Consider the following 16,830-nt stretch of genomic DNA (forward strand, 5'->3'; position numbering starts at 1 on the left):
CAGTGCGGGGGGGTGGTTGTTTCTCTGCTGGGGACAGGTCAGGACTGCAGGCAGCCAGTCCAGCACCCGTACCTCTTCTTCCTCAGCCAGGCCTTTGGAAGGTGGCAGAATGTGGTTTTCCATGGTCTGCTTGAACAATGCTGGGACGTCCCAGGAAAAGATGTGGCCTTGAAGGCAGCATATGTTGCTGTAAAATCTCAGTGAGCTTTTCTGCATTAATGCTGCTGTCACAGAAGTGGAAATGAGCTTTGCCCCCTGATCCAACCCCATACCATCACAGAGCCTGGCTGCAGGGACTGGTTGCTGACAGCAGGCTTCAGTCCTTTACACTGAAACTCCTCCAGGTTCCCTGAATGCTTTAATGATATTCTGCTCTGTAGAGGCAGAAATATGCAGATCCCTTCCAGTCTTCCTCTGAGGAACTTTGTTTTAAACCGAACCGAATCATGGTTACAGTCAGCTGTGTTGAAATAATTCTTTCTGCCTCACATTCAGCCCTAAATTGACCCATCCGACTTTTTCTGGGATGTGTTGCAGGTCTGAATGTAAAACTGGATGTTTATAGACTGTCTGCAGTGAGATAAAAGTCAAAGTAAATGTAAGATTAACTCATTTCTTTTTTTTAATTCCTCAAACTGTCCCAACGTTTCCTGATTTCAGGTAAATTTGAATCCATCCAGGTGAACTGAGGATGATGAAAGTTCATATTTATGGACTCCAGATCATCAGGACTCAGGGTCAGGATGTAGCTGAGCTGCTGCTCCCTGAACCAACTGAACACCACCTTTAAATCACAGGTCCCTGTTGTCCCTGGACTGTTGTGATGATGATGATGATGATGATGATGATGATGATGATGATGATGATGATGATGATGATGATGATGATGATGATGATGATGCACCTGTAATCCCAGCTCAGAGCTGAAGATCAAAGTGTTGTTCATCCATTAAACCGATATTATGTCCAACATCCAACCGTCAGAAAACCAAAGGAGAGGGGGGGGGGGGGGGGGGGGGGGTTCAGGGGGAGAACAGAGAGAGTGAAAGAGGGAGGAGGGACCTAAAGATGGATGAGGGGGAGGAGAAAGAGGGGGAATCAGAGGGAGGAGGGGGAGACAGACAGACAGACTACCAGACTCCCGGCGGATCACGGAGCCTCCGCCGCCGCCTTTCAGCTGCTGCAGCCGGATACACGAGCGGCACAGCCGGAGCCATGGCCGACGAAAGCGCCCGATCCACGGCCTGCACCGGCTCCAGCCTCCTGCAGCCGGTCAGCGAGATCATCAACCTGCCGCTGGACCAGGTAAGAACTGCCGGGCATCTCCCCCTGCATCAAACCGGGGCCGAGCCTCGGAGCGCGGCAGCGGCCGCTCCGGAGTTCCGGGGCGGGGACACATAAACACGGCGGTCCGTCCGACATGGACGGAGGCCTGGTGTGGAGCCCAGCTCTGTGGTGAGAGGCTGCTTCTGTGTGTGTCTGCGCGTCTTTGTGCGGATTCAACCTCTGAGAGTATCTGCGGCAGGTTTACAGACATCTGCGGGCTGATGATGGTCTGCTTCATCATCAGGACCGAGGAGGAGGAGGAGGGAAGCTCATCCATCACCACAGCTTATCATGTTTTATCAGACAGCTCTGATCAAACCTCGGTTCGGTGGAATAATGAAACAGAAACACATCGAGGGGTTTATTTTATACTTTAAGTTTTTCTGCTGCACAGCTAAACCAAAGCAGTGAAACTGCCTCCTGTGATGATGTCATGACCTCCAGATCAGCAGCAGGGCCCTGGCCCCTGAGCCCGGTGGGGCCCACCGTCAGGCCCTGGCCCCTGAGCTGTTGGAGCCCACTGTGAGGCCCTGGCCCCTGAGCCCGGTGGGGCCCACCGTGAGGCCCTGGCCCCTGAGCCCGGTGGGGCCCACCGTGAGGCCCTGGCCCCTGAGCCCGGTGGGGCCCACCGTGAGGCCCTGGCCCCTGAGCCCGGTGGGGCCCACCGTGAGGCCCTGGCCCCTGAGCCCGGTGGGGCCCACCGTGAGGCCCTGGCCCCTGAGCCCGGTGGGGCCCACCGTGGGGCCCTGGCCCCTGAGCTGTTGGAGCTGCTGTCACATCATCTCTGAATCTGACGGGTTCAAACACAGCGTCAGGCTGCGATTATAACCTTAAAGAAACGATCAAAAAACGGTTATTTACCGTCTTCACTGAACCTTAAAACTGGGGTTCATGTCTCAGAGAACCGAGTGGATCAGGAAGTGTGTCCTGAATGGATAATTGTGTCGTTCAGGAGTATTTTCCTTTCTTTCAGCTCCTGGTCATAAAGCAACTTGTGAGTGAAGTCGAACCAACTGCTCATGTGTAAGAAACCCTGAACAGTATTTTATCTGTTCCTGGACACCAAAGTCTATCCTCTTACATTCATTTGCTGCCCTTTTAAGTAATAATCAGGAGTCTAAATGGTAAAAACTGAAGGCCTCACCGTGACTCTAACTGTGGTTACGCTCTGAAGTTCTTTCAAACTCCTCCTCACGGCTCATTTCTGTTCTCCACATAGAACGAAATCAGGCGAACAGTTCTTTGAACGTCTCTGTTCGCTATAAATAGTTCCTCTATTGATCCCAGAGGGAAACGGTTTAGAATGTAGCTGTAAGTTAGCAGCTAGCTGTAAGTTAGTAGTTAGCTGTGAGTTAGCAGTTAGCTGTAAGTTAGTAGTTAGCTGTGAGTTAGCAGTTAGCTGTAAGTTAGCAGCTAGCTGTAAGTTAGCAGCTAGCTGTAAATTAGCAGTTAGCTGTGAGTTAGCAGTTAGCTGTAAGTTAGTAGTTAGCTGTGAGTTAGCAGTTAGCTGTAAGTTAGCAGCTAGCTGTAAGTTAGCAGTTAGCCATAAGTTAGCAGTTAGCTGTAAGTTAGCAGTTAGCTGTAGGTTAGCAGCTAGCTGTAAGTTAGCAGCTAGCTGTAAGTTAGCAGTTAGCTGTAAGTTAGCAGTTAGCTGTAGGTTAGCAGCTAGCTGTAAGTTAGCAGCTAGCTGTAAGTTAGCAGTTAGCTGTAGGTTAGCAGTTAGCCATAAGTTAGCAGTTAGCTGTGAGTTAGCAGTTAGCTGTAGGTTAGCAGTTAGCTGTGAGTTAGCAGCAGATGGACCAAGCCGGAGATGTGCACAGCGTAACTCGTAGTAATGCATGTGAACCGTTAATTACTGCGTTTAAACATTTTGGATATATTAAACTTTCAAACAAAGGGAACTAAATCAATCCCAGGGTTGTGTTTTTGGGGAGTTTTACACTTCAGACGCCCTGATATTTGCTCCCAGGAGCAGGAAGAAGGAGTTTTTACATCATAAATCACTTCTAAAACAGATTTAAGGCAGATTTCCTTCATCAACTGTTCCACGAAGCTTTGAACTAAGTTAGCTTGAAATCTCAGTGTTTTCAGGACTTTGGTGGTTTGAGCCCAGCGTCAGAGTAAATTAGAATATTTTAATGAAAGTAAATCAGTCTGTAGTCTTTGTCTCTTCTTGTCTGTCACTGGAAGAAGCCTCGGTTTATATCAGTTAACTCAGCTTTTTACAGTTATATTTTTCCCTCAGATCATTGATGCACAGCGAAGGAAACTAATTGTGAGTCAGGAAGTGAGGAAGTGTTAAAAGGTGTTAGCATGATGTCACTGAGAGATTTATTCTCATTTCCTCTCATAGCAGCAGTTACAGCTTTACACAGTCTGGATCTGATTGGGTTCGGATGGGCAGAACCGTCACAGAACTTACAACAAGTCCCAGTTTTACCAGTTTACAGACAGACATGGAGGTTTCAGTTCACTGAGCAATCAATCAGCTAATTCATTGATCAGGTGGAGGTGTTATTCCCTGATATTTATGTGGCAGCTGAGCAGAAAAAGTTCTGGTTTGTTTAGTTAAAACAGATCAGCTGACTGCCATAAAACTGCAGAAGAAGAAGAAGAAGCCTTAAACGTTGTTGCAGGTCAGGTCTTTAGTTTAGTTTTAGTCTCAGTCTGGTTCTGCCTCGGTTCTGTTCCTGTGTTTGTCTTTCAGTCCTGATCTGAGTTCAGTTTCTACTTTATTCTGTCTCAGTTTGCCAGACTCAGCTGGTTTTATTTGGTTATTTCCTTCAAAGTGATGAAAGACCAGAAAGCAACAGAAGCTCAAACTGTCCATTAATGCAGAAACAAGTCAAATCGAGGCTGAGAAAGATCCTGGATCAGTTTCAGCAGGTACTCATCTCAGCTTCACTCGGGTGATACCACCTGCTGTGCCACAGGTCGACGCTGCTGCGCTCTGATTGGCTGACAGCCAGGCAGGATTCTGGTGGATCAGGTGGCCCATGAGGCTTGTCCCCAGGTGTTCTGCAGCAGAGACAGACGGCTCAGGTTTGAACCGTCTCGGTTCCACCTGCTGGTTCCTCTCGGGTTTGGACCTCTACCTCAGAGGACCCGGGCCGAGCGTCTGATGAGTAATCGCTCAGTTTACACAGCGTTTATTATTCATAACGCACACATCAGCGCCTCAGATTCTAGCCGGATCGGATGCTCCTGAACGCAGCGCTGCAGGGTGATGAAGAACCTCCTCATCCTCAGTGTTTTCTGTCTCTTTGAATCAGATGATGAGACCCAAGCTTCTGTTCTTTGGTTCTGAGCCATCAGTCTGAGCTGAAAACCACAAAATGTTGCATAATTTCAGTCTTTGTTGGACATTCAAGGACACAATCTTCTCTTTATTTGTGGTGATTCACCATCAGTTCAGTTTTAATCATTTTATTTTATTAATCCCTGAAGGTAAATTATATCCCTGCAGTATTAATTATTATTAAAGATCAGCTGCTGTTACAGAGAACAAAATAAAATATAAACCAGCTGAAGTGCAGCAGAGAGGAAGGTAGGAACCTTCAGAGGTCTCCATCAGTGGTTGGGCTGTTGTTTCTGTTGCTTAGCAACAACTCAGCTGATGATGTCACACACAGCGTCAGCAGGTAACTCAGGTGAACTCTCCCAGGATTCCACCATCTGTTGTTAACCAGCTCTGTGATCCTCCTCCTTTACTGTTAGCGCTCTGTCTGCAGTCTCTGTCTGCCCGGATAGTCTTAAAGCTGAGCAGAGAGCTGTTAGAGTTGTTCCTGCAGCCAGGATTCCACCATCTGTTGTTAACCAGCTCTGTGATCCTCCTCCTTTACTGTCAGCGCTCTGTCTGCAGTCTCTGTCTGCCCGGATAGTCTTAAAGCTGAGCAGAGAGCTGTTAGAGCTGTTCCTGCAGCCAGGTCCAGGATTCCACCATCTGTTGTTAACCAGCTCTGTGATCCTCCTCCTTTACTGTTAGCGCTCTGTCTGCAGTCTCTGTCTGCCCGGATAGTCTTAAAGCTGAACAGAGAGCTGTTAGAGTTGTTCCTGCAGCCAGGTCCAGGATTCCACCATCTGTTGTTAACCAGCTCTGTGATCCTCCTCCTTTCCTGTTAGCGCTCTGTCTGCAGTCTCTGTCTGCCCGGATAGTCTTAAAGCTGAGCAGAGAGCTGTTAGAGCTGTTCCTGCAGCCAGGTCCAGGATTCCACCATCTGTTGTTAACCAGCTCTGTGATCCTCCTCCTTTACTGTTAGCGCTCTGTCTGCAGTCTCTGTCTGCCCGGATAGTCTTAAAGCTGAGCAGAGAGCTGTTAGAGTTGTTCCTGCAGCCAGGTCCAGGATTCCACCATCTGTTGTTAACCAGCTCTGTGATCCTCCTCCTTTACTGTTAGCGCTCTGTCTGCAGTCTCTGTCTGCCCGGATAGTCTTAAAGCTGAGCAGAGAGCTGTTAGAGCTGTTCCTGCAGCCAGGTCCAGGATTCCACCATCTGTTGTTAACCAGCTCTGTGATCCTCCTCCTTTACTGTTAGCGCTCTGTCTGCAGTCTCTGTCTGCCCGGATAGTCTTAAAGCTGAACAGAGAGCTGTTAGAGCTGTTCCTGCAGCCAGGTCCAGGATTCCACCATCTGTTGTTAACCAGCTCTGTGATCCTCCTCCTTTACTGTTAGCGCTCTGTCTGCAGTCTCTGTCTGCAGTCTCTGTCTGCAGTCTCTGTCAGGAGCAGGAAGAAGGAGTTTTACAGAATATGGAGGCTTTGAATCTTTGTTAAATCTCCTCAAACTGACGGAGCTGAAGCATCCTGATGCTGTGACAGATTGTTGTGAAACAGTGATGGCATCAGTCACCCTTCTTCCTGAGTGATGGTGCTGAATTTGACTCTCAGAGGGTTTTAACGTCTTTAATGTGATAAATGTAACTGAGAGGGTCAGAGTGGATGAGAGCTGTGAGTAAAATGTGTTCAGATGAAGCATCAGGGTGCTCTAACTCCTCTTCCTCTGTCTGCAGGTGAACTTCGTGGTCTGTCAGCTCTGCGCGTTGATCTCAGCCTTCTGGTTTCGTCTCTTCCTCCATCCCAGTAAAACCAGTCCCTTCGTCAGACATGTGGTGGCGACTGTGCTGGGACTCTACTTCGCTCTGTTCTGCTTCGGCTGGTAAGACTGCTGAAGAGTCAGATCTGTTCCAGAGTTGTTCATCTCAAACACTTTCTGACCTGTTTCATCTTTACAGGATGTTTAAACACACCAACAGATTAAAGTCTTTTCTTCAGAGGTCGGCACAGTTTTCATGAAACTTCTGTGACTTGTTTAGGTCAAAATATCACAGAACAACAGCTGCTTTTCAGCCACATCTGTACAGCAGCTGGCTCTGATCCCTCTTTTAGGAGCCTTATGATGAAGGAACAGAGAGGAACTCCTGTCACTCTGGGCTTCTCTTCTACTCCTCTGGGTTTCAGTTTCAGTTGATTTTATGGACGATGTTTCATGGATTAGGGTTAGGGTCCGGCTGAGATCTGTAGACCTAAAACTGGGCTAAAAGTGCTTTAAAAGTTTAAATTAGACCCCTTTTGAAAATAATGACTAAACATTTGCTTTTAGCCCAGATTTCACCAGGAGTGGAACACAAATATAACTCTTCACCTGGTGCTCTCAGAAGTTCAGACTTCCAATAGAAATAAAAGTAAAACCTGAAGAAGAAGTCAGAGGTAATGATAACGAGTTCCGGCCTGTTGGTGTTTGACTCTCCTCTCCTTCCTTCTGCAGGTATGCGCTTCACTTCCTGGTTCAGAGTGGACTCACCTACGGCATCATGATCCTGACCGGAGTCGAGCACATGCACAAGTGAGCTCCATTCCCATTTCTACAGATCAGAGTTTGAAGGTTTGATGTCTGAAGGATCCATGAAATGATCTGGAGTCCATGAATATGAACTTTCATCATCCTCAGTTCAGCTGATGATTCAAATTTACCTGAAATCAGGAAACGTTGGGACAGTTTGAGGAATTAAAAAATGAGTTAATCTTACATTTACTTTGACTTTTATCTCACTGCAGACAGTCTATAAACATCCAGTTTTACATTCAGACCTGCAACACATCCCAGAAAAAGTCGGATGGGTCAATTTAGGGCTGAATGTGAGGCAGAAAGAATTATTTCAACACAGCTGACTGTAACCATGATTCGGTTCGGTTTAAAAACAAAGTTCCTCAGAGAAAGACTGGAAGGGATCTGCATATTTCTGCCTCTACAGAGCAGAATATCATTAAAGCATTCAGGGAACCTGGAGGAGTTTCAGTGTAAAGGACGAGGGAGCAAGCCTAAGCTGGACCCCGTGACCTCTGACCCCTCAGACGCTGCATCAAGAACCGTCCTTCATCAGCAGCTGATAGCAGCACATGGACAAGGGATTACTGTGGAAACCTTTGTCCAGCACCACAATACAGAGTTCCATTCACAAGCTTTACTGTGCAGGAAAGAAGCCTGATGTTAACCTCGTCCACTTCTCTGGGCTCGGAGGCGTCTGGGATGGACCGTCACACGGTGGAAACGTGTGCTGTGGTCAGACCCATCAGTATTCCACATCTTTGGTGGAAGAAATGGAGCAAAGAGCAAAAGCAGCATCCAGCCTGCTGTCAGCAGCCAGTCCCTGCAGCCAGGCTCTGTGATGGTATGGGGTTGGATCAGGGGGCAAAGCTCATTTCCACTTCTGTGACGGCAGCATTAATGCAGAAAAGCTCACTGAGATTTTACAGCAACATATGCTGCCTTCAGGGCCACATCTTTTCCTGGGACGTCCCAGCATTGTTCAAGCAGACCATGGAAAACCACATTCTGCCACAGTCCAAAGGCCTGGCTGAGGAAGAAGAGGTACGGGTGCTGGACTGGCTGCCTGCAGTCCTGACCTGTCCCCAGCAGAGAAACAACCACCCCCCCGCACTGCTGCACACCTTAAGACCTGTTTAAGGAGGAATGGGACAAAATAACAGCTGGAACTCTGCATCACCTGGTTTCCTCAGAGTCAGAACGGCTTTAAGTGTTGGCAGAAGGAAACAAAGTGGGAAAAGGTTCACTGACTTTATGGGATGCTGCAGGTCTGAGGTGTAGAAATGATGTTTGTTACCAGATTAAATGAAGCTGAACAGGAAATATGTTGAGTTCAGGAGAATCTAAACTGAAAATAATTCAGTTTTCTGAACTAAACATTTTAAAGTGAAACAAAATTCTTTAACAGCGTTTTATTATTGCTTAGTTTTGGAATAATTTGAAACTAATCTCCAAAGAAAGACCTGCTTTTTCCTTGATCTGAACATAGAGATGCGTCCTGTTGGCCTCAGCTTGGTTCTGTATGTCGCTGCAGGTACAGCCTCATGGTGGCGCTCAGCTATCTCAGTCTGTGTCAGATCACCCGAGTCTACGTCTTCGACTACGGCATGTACTCTGCTGACTTCACAGGGTAACACTGACCTGCACAGCCACGCCTCATTCATTTCCAATGTGTTCACACCTGCTTTACAGTGTGTCATTGTTCTCACTCCAGCCCCATGATGGTCATAACTCAGAAAATCACCAGCCTGGCGTTTGAAATCCACGACGGTAAGCTGAGACTGTGGAGTTTGGAGGTGGAGCTTTGATAGTGAGTCCTGTGGGTTACGATCAGTCTGTTTTCCGACAGGAATGGCTCGGAAAGAGGAGCATCTGACTGTAGGGCAGAAGATTCTGGCCATCAGGTTGGTTTAAAGTGATCTGATCACATCTGGAGGAACAGCAGCGGTACCACTGTCCAATCTGTGTTTGTTCAGGCGGATGCCCAGCCTGCTCGAGTACTTCAGCTATAACTGCAACTTCATGGGGATCCTGGCCGGACCCACCAGCTCTTTCAACGACTACATCGCCTTCATCGAGGGAGACCCGCGGCGCCACAGAGACCAGGAGGCAGACAGGAAGTCCAGCAGCAAGCTGAACCAGAGCGAGCCCTCGCCAAACGTAGGTCACATGACCGTGTCAGCGCCACAGGAAGGATTTAACTTATTATAAGGGTTACAGCACCTGCATTAGGCTGGTTTACGACATGTTTATCGGACAGAAATCAGTTGGATTGAGTAAAGATTGATTCATTTGCACTGAACTGATCACAAACACGACTGATAAAAAGAACTTAATTTCATAGGAACCCCATTTGAGAAAGAATGACTGAGTCCATGGATTTCCTCTGTTAATAGGAAAAAACATGGAGCTCATGAACTATAGCCACCGGGGGGGGGGGTCCAGATGTTTTGACTTATTTTCAGGGAGATGAAAAAGACAATAGTGGAACAATTCAAAGGTGCTGGAGTAACTGTCAGCAAAGAAAAGCTGAAGGGTTAAAAACAACAAAAGGATTTCAAGCAGATAATAAGTGAAAAGTCTTGACATTTCTAAAATGTGACATTTCTTAATCTAAAAGTAGTGAAAGTTTAACTGAAAGCAAGTTGCTGAAATCCTGGTTGAAGCAGTTTGAAGGTGAAAATAAAGAATAATTTAAACCTGTTGGCAAAAACTGCAGAAGTCTTAGTTGAAGAAGTTGAAAGGTTAAAAACAACAGAAAGATTTAAAATTTTTGTGGAAAAATGTGCGGTTAGTTATTTAAAATAATTTTAAAAGTATAACAGTTAGAACCACCAAAAGTCAAAACTAATTCCAATTTAATTTAATAAGATAATTCCAAGAGATATAACAGTAATCTCCTAAAATAGCTGAACATTTTGATGAAAATGAGATGTCGTCTTATTTACAAAAGTATCATCAAAATAAGAATTTATGATTTACCTTATTGAGATTTAACCATATGGGGGAACTCTGGAGGAAGTCCTCACAGTGTTAGTAAAACTAACAGCAGAATAGAATAGAAAAATACTTTATCGATTTAAGTAGCTCAAAAAAGTTAGATATTTACAATGATTGTATATTATATTAGATTTTAAACAACACTGCTCTTCCTTGGCTCTGTCCTTTATTTTATTTGCTTTTGTCCAATCTGTCACATTTGACAGATGAGCTATCCCACAACTGACCACTAGGGGGCAAAATAAACATTTAACCTCCTTCTGGTTCTGACTCAATAAATAACTTCAGACAAACACGAACAAACACTTGATAAAAAGAACTTAATTTCATAGGAAACTGATTTAAGAAAAATGTGTAGTTTGTGTGCCAGCATGGAGCAATTCCTCTTCTAGCCACCAGGGGCCAATCCAGATGTTCTGGCTTCTCTTGGACAGAAAACCAATATCTAAGCACATTTTCCCCATAAGATCAATCATCACGTTTAATTTTGAGGAGACTTATGTTGGGTTTGTAGTGAGCAAATTAAAGTATGAACTCAACAGCAGGAGAAACTAAACTAAATGTTTCCTCAGATGGAGGTTGTTCGGAAAGTGGCCACCTCCTTCTTCTGCCTCCTGGTCTTCCTGTCGGTGTGTAAGGTTTTTCCTGTGGAACGAAACATTGACGATGACTTCATCGCCAACACGCCATTCTATGCTCAGGTGGTCTACCTGTATCTGTCCATGCTGACCACCAGACCCAAGTACTACTTTGTGTGGACGCTCGGTGGGTGGATCTGCTCCGTCTTTTCTTCTGTCAGTAGTTTCTAAGCAGTTCCTTTAAAAGTCTGACCTAAGTCTGTCTCATTTGAACAGCTGATGCCATCAACAATGCCGCAGGCTTCGGTTTCAATGGCTACAACTGTGACGGCTCGCCTCGCTGGGACCTCATCTCTAACCTGAGGATCCTCAACATTGAGGTCAGTATCGTCAGGAAGTTAAATGCATTTATTTAATGTGGCAACATCTGATCTGCAGTCAGTCTGATCAGTCTCTGATCTTACCAGTTTGCCACCAGCTTCAAAGTTTTCCTGGACAACTGGAACATCCAGACGGCACACTGGCTCAAAAGGTCAGTCCAAAGATTTATGACCCTTTCCGTGAAGTGAGTGAGCATTTTTCCTGTAACCCGCTGTTTCCGTGTGATAAACAGGGTGTGTTATGAGCGATGTCCCTACCACCCAACAGCAGCCACCTTCATCCTGTCAGCCATGTGGCACGGAGCCTATCCAGGGTACTACCTCACCTTCCTCACCGGAATCGTCATCACGCTGGCTGCCAGAGCGGTGAGCTGCTCCACCAAACTGTTAGCTCAGTTTAGGAGGCTAGCTGGGGTATATTCATGCTAACGAGCACTGAGAATTGAAGTTTACATTGTTTACATTGTTCATGCATTTATCAGACGCTTTTATCCAAAGTGACTTACAAATGAAGATATAACAAGCTATATAAAAGCTAGCAATAAACTCCATAGAAGGAACCCACTAGTCCAACTCTGTCAGAGGTAGGAAGGTAGGGTAAGGGGGTCTTGCCTAAGGACCCCTACTGGAGGTAATACCTTTCATGCAGGGGATTTAAACCCAGGTCTCCCACATGGAAGGTGGCAATGATACACTATCCAGTGTGAACAGATCGATTGTCTTGAATGGGATGTGTAAGCAGCAAGCTGTTCTTGAAGTTGTATTGGAAGCAGAAAAACATGAGCTAGCTTAAGGATTTGAGAGACTGAGACAGGAACCAAACTGTGATGGTAAAAGCTTGGTTCAGCATCTCCATAACTGCAGCTCTAGTCAGATATTCATGGTCTGCAGTGGTTAGGATGTACCCAAAGTGTTTATGTTTATGCATTTAGCAGATGCTTTTATCCAATGCAACTTACAGATAGGCAGATAGGGTAAGGGGGCCTTGCCTAGGGACCCCCACTGGAGGTAATACCTTTCATGCAGGGGATTTGAACCCAAGTCACCCACATGAAAGGTGGCAATCAGCCACTACACTATCCAAAGTGGCCCAAGGAAGGAAACCTGGTGAACTGGCCATTGATGCCTGTGGGGAGCAAAGACTTTCCCATGTTATTCAATCCAAGACGATGTGTTTCAGGCGTTGATTTGTCCTGCAAAGTCTTCACCTCTCAATCACAATGAGTATCTGTGGGATGTGTTTCACAAACAAGTCAGAACCATAGACGCCCGACCTTGCAGCTTCCAGGAGTTGTAGTATCCACTACTGAAGGTTTGGTGCCAGATAAACCCACAGAGGTCCAGTGGTTGTGACTGATCAGTTAGATCAAAAAGGTCAATTACAGGCAGCATCATTCATTAGTGACTTTAAGAGTGTTGTAACTATAGAAAGTAATGATACATGCTTTGTTCGCATAGGTCAGACACAACGTTCGGCCATACTTCCTGCAATCTGCGACACACAAACTGGTCTATGATGTCATCACGTGGGCAGCCACTCAGATCGCCATCTGCTACACAGTGGTGCCTTTTGTCCTGCTGTCTGTAGGTCCATCATTAAAGTTTTACAGGTCAGTATATCAGTCAGGTTTATCTCTGGTAATTTGGTTCACTGCTGTGTCAGTAACATCCATTTGGGTTGCGTCCAGGTTCAGTCTTTAAAGGGGAACTCCGCTATTTTTAAACCTTATTTCTGGCATGAAATACGTTCATCTGCTCACTGAGAACAGTTTGGTGAAAGTCGGCGTCCTTCTGAAGATATTTAGATAACTGGAGATCCATATAACGGAGTGAACGGGGCTTAGAGGATGCAGCCTCTAAATAAGGCATTATCTGTCTTTATTTCACCAATACTTTAAGAAGAATGAATGAATGAACGTGTGCTATAGCTCTGTTAGCTCATAGCTCTGTTAGCTCATAGCTGCTGTTATGTGGCTACTTGCAGCTATAGGAGAGCTAACGGAGGGATTTCTACACAGGCACTCTACTGGGCCCACTTCATCCACACGCCCCCCTGCAGCACAGTTTATTCACTCCGTGCTCTGTGACAGTCGGCTAACTTCACACAGAGTTTGCTGCTGATAGTTTTGTGCAACATGGCAGGATATTTATCAGATTTTGACAACGTGAACGAAGACTTTGAGTAAGATGGACGTTCTTACCGGAGTGAATAAACTGTGCTGCAGGGGGGCGTGTGGATGAAGGGGTCCCAGTAGAGTGCCTGTGTAGAAATCCCTCCGTTAGCTCTCCTATAGCTGCAAGTAGCCACATAACAGCAGCTATGAGCTAACAGAGCTATGAGCTAACAGAGCTATGAGCTAACAGAGCTATGAGCTAACGCAGCTATGAGCTAACAGAGCTATGAGCTAACGCAGCTATGAGCTAACAGAGCTATGAGCTAACAGCAGCTATGAGCTAACAGAGCTATGAGCTAACAGAGCTATGAGCTAACAGAGCTATGAGCTAACAGCAGCTATGAGCTAACAGAGCTATAGCACACGTTCGTTCATTCATTCTTCTTAAAGTATTGGTGAAATAAAGACAGATAATGCCTTATTTAGAGGCTGCATCCTCTAAGCCCCGTTCACTCCGTTATATGGATCTCCAGTTATCTAAATATCTTCTGAAGGACGCCGACTTTCACCAAACTGTTCTCAGTGAGCAGATGAACGTATTTCATGCCAGAAATAAGGTTTAAAAATACCGGAGTTCCCCTTTATGCAGCTGAAAAAACATTTTTTGTTTGGTTTAAATCAAGTTAAATGTATTATTAGCCAGTCTTGGGTTTAACTTTGACTCATTTAGACTTTAGATTAGATACAGGTTCGATATATCTTTAGTGATTATTGTTTTAGTTGATAGCTAGCAGGGTACAGTTAGAGGTCACAGTTGATGTTTGTGAGGAACACTGATCGCTGACCCTGAACTCCGGTACTTTTCCACCCCCTGCAGGTCCTGGTGCTTCTGCCTCCACATCGGCTGTGTTCTTCTGGCTGTGGCGTTACCCGTCAAACCGAGACATCTACGCCTCAAAGACCAGCAGAAGAGCCGCCAGCCCCATCAACTTCAGACCCCCCTTGAGGCTGTGGAAAGCACGTACAACCAGAAGGAAAAAACTACATGAAACGCAGGACAGAGAGTATTCGTGCACAACATCATCCCATGGACTTGTGTAACAGGATGAGGAACCAAACAGGCCCAGGGACTTTGCTGCTGGGCTGGGTTCAGAAACAAAATGGCCAAAACTGTATTATTTGGATTGAGCAGGAGATCCCTGGGTTGTGTTGTCTTTATAAGGGAGCCCAACTGCCAGAACTGCCAGCTGGCAGATTCAGACGAACCTGCAGCGTTGGAGAATATAAATACATAATGTTAGTTTCTATGGAGCAGCTGTGTGCGATCAGTACAGACTGCCCAAACTGCCATGGTGTTAAACTACTGACTCCATACTCTTTCATGTCCTGCTGACTGTAAGAAAGAAGTATATGAATGAATGAAACACCACTTATCTGAAGGGATAGAAGGAAAAACTAAATAAATATAAAAGAGTTGTGTGAATAAAAGTCAGGCTGGTTAAAACACAGCGTCACAGTATTAAGAGATGAAGGTAGTTTTGGAGAAAGTGCCAATAGTCCTTTCACTCAGTCGCCTTAGTTGTTCTGGTTTGTACAAGAAAAAGAAAAATGCTGCTTTGCAGGAGAAGTGTTAAGTGTTTCTAGATGTGTTTACATTTGTAGATGTCGGTTTTGATTAAAGTTCATGTTGATGTCATTTCATTCCAAGAAGAAAACGCCATTTTTTTTTATTTTCAGTGAAATTTCCCCATGAAAAGTGAAATGTAGCTCAGATTACATTTCTCCTCCGTGAGCGGAAGTTTATGAAAGGGTTTAACGGTTAGGTTTAGGTTTTAAGTCTAATAATGAAGGCAGACAACATCATGGGTGTTTATCTAATCTAACTGTCAGTTTGAAGGTGAGACACTAATGAAATGACCCAAGATAGCATTCTGCATACTTACATCTGGACAAGTGCTCTTTGTATTTCAATTAGTTTATATCATTAAACATCATTTGCATACATCTACATTAGGAAAACAGCAGATGAAAAAGGACTGATTACCAGTTTAAAACAATGTCTGTGAAATTAGACATGGGCGTAAGCTAGGATAGAAGGTTGTTCAAGAGAAAAATGCAGAATTAACAGGAATACAGTGACTCAGCAGAAACTAATCACCCATGTGTGTAATTTTGACTTTTTTTTCTGAAATGTTGCAGAAGCAAAAGAAACCCTGAAATTTGAAAAATCACCAGTGAAAGAAAAACCTGCAAAAACCTTGCTGTGAACAGTTCACGTTAGCTAGCTCACGGTTAGGTTTAGCTAGCAGTTTGGTTTAGCTAAAAAGATTTGTTGTAGCTTTCACATGGAAACTTTAACTGAAGCTGTTTGGCCTAATCTAAAGTTTCTGTTTAGCTAACAGCTTGATGAAGCTTACAGATTTCAGTTGGCTAATGTTGTGGTTGACGCAGGTTAGCAAACAGAACAGCTGCTTTCTAGCAGCTCTAAATCTGATTTTCAGACAAGCCCCATGTTTCAGTTTCATTTACTCAATTTAAATCAGTTTCTGCTCTCAACAACTGTTCGTATTACATGACTCTGACCCTTTGCTGTTCTTCCCATCAGTGTTTGTGCCTCGTGTTTGTGGTGTTATTATTTTTTCTTTGATAAAGCTGTGTTTTACCACGTTTGTATGAGCAGTGTCGGGCTACTTTTGTGACACATGACTAAGAGGTGAGACTGCTAATTATACCATGAGCTGTCTGTAGGTTTGATATGTTTGGCTGGACTTCATGTCTTGTTTCTTTAAATGAAGTGAATAAACACTGGATTTTTTATATTTTGTGAAACTTTACTTAAATGTTTAATAGGTTTTACATAAATACACAAGATCATCATGTAATGAAAGCACAGATATAGTCCCTGAGGCTAATTTAACACTAACATGGGTATTTTTAAAAAGCCGTGTTGGTTTTTTCTTTCCCCGTTCCCAAAAGCAATCATATCAAAGATGCAAAGTAAAACCATGTTCACATAACTGACAGCCCGCTTCCTGCTTTTCACAGTGGACAAAGAAGCTTTATGTAGTATCGTAACCCATATATATTATGTATATATTTATATTATGTATCATAACCCATAACGCATTCTGATGCCTCCATTCCTCAGTACAGTTGCACAGAAGTTGTACAATTACGAGCAGACATGTAAAAAGCCCTGTTAGCAACATTAGCACCAGTACTATCATGGCTGCTACTAACATGTAAACTAAGGGTAAATTGGTGCATATTCTGACGTTGAACCTTGAACTTTAGTTTTTCTTTCCACACATGAACATTACAGTTGGAGTCAGTTAAAATGTTCAGTTTAGAAAAACAAAAGTGTTCGGTTTTAGCCCAAAATCTTGTTTACATTTGGACAGTAGGTGCAAAACCAGAAAAATCAGTAGGTTGATATCTTTAGAGTTTGTGGTTAAGGAATTTTGATGTAAAACTAACTATAGACCTGAACAAATATCCATCCATCCATCCATCCATCCATCCATCCTAACCCCTAACCCAACCCCAAGTCTTTATATCTAAAGCCATCCATCCATCAAACAAATATGTTAAAGACTAAACTTTTCAGACG

The 16,830-nt window shown here is 44.7% G+C and overlaps 1 protein-coding gene across 1 annotated transcript; it reads left to right on the plus strand.

The window, feature by feature from the left end:
- Positions 1 to 1,110: 1,110 nt before the first annotated feature.
- mboat2b (membrane bound O-acyltransferase domain containing 2b) lies at positions 1,111 to 16,025 on the plus strand. The gene is made up of 13 exons (XM_072362693.1): positions 1,111 to 1,305; positions 6,334 to 6,479; positions 7,089 to 7,166; positions 8,683 to 8,778; positions 8,863 to 8,918; positions 8,998 to 9,052; positions 9,125 to 9,308; positions 10,721 to 10,913; positions 11,003 to 11,106; positions 11,194 to 11,258; positions 11,340 to 11,472; positions 12,565 to 12,716; positions 14,098 to 16,025. The coding sequence occupies exons 1-13, from the start codon at positions 1,216 to 1,218 to the stop codon at positions 14,267 to 14,269; spliced, it is 1,524 nt and encodes a 507-aa protein (XP_072218794.1). The 5' UTR covers positions 1,111 to 1,215; the 3' UTR covers positions 14,270 to 16,025.
- The last annotated feature ends 805 nt before the right edge of the window (positions 16,026 to 16,830 follow it).

The sequence above is a fragment of the Leuresthes tenuis genome, unplaced genomic scaffold (genome assembly GCF_036924035.1).
Source record: "Leuresthes tenuis unplaced genomic scaffold, fLeuTen1.0.hap1 SCAF_13, whole genome shotgun sequence".
Classification (NCBI taxonomy): domain Eukaryota; kingdom Metazoa; phylum Chordata; class Actinopteri; order Atheriniformes; family Atherinopsidae; genus Leuresthes; species Leuresthes tenuis.

Excerpts from the sequence above, each read along its gene's own strand:
- mboat2b (XM_072362693.1), top strand. The coding sequence starts at position 1,216 with ATGGCCGACGAAAGCGCCCGATCCACGGCCTGCACCGGCTCCAGCCTC. Across the intron at positions 7,167-8,682 it reads GGAGTCGAGCACATGCACAA|GTACAGCCTCATGGTGGCGC; the intron begins GTGAGCTCCATT and ends ATGTCGCTGCAG. Across the intron at positions 10,914-11,002 it reads CTACTTTGTGTGGACGCTCG|CTGATGCCATCAACAATGCC; the intron begins GTGGGTGGATCT and ends TCATTTGAACAG.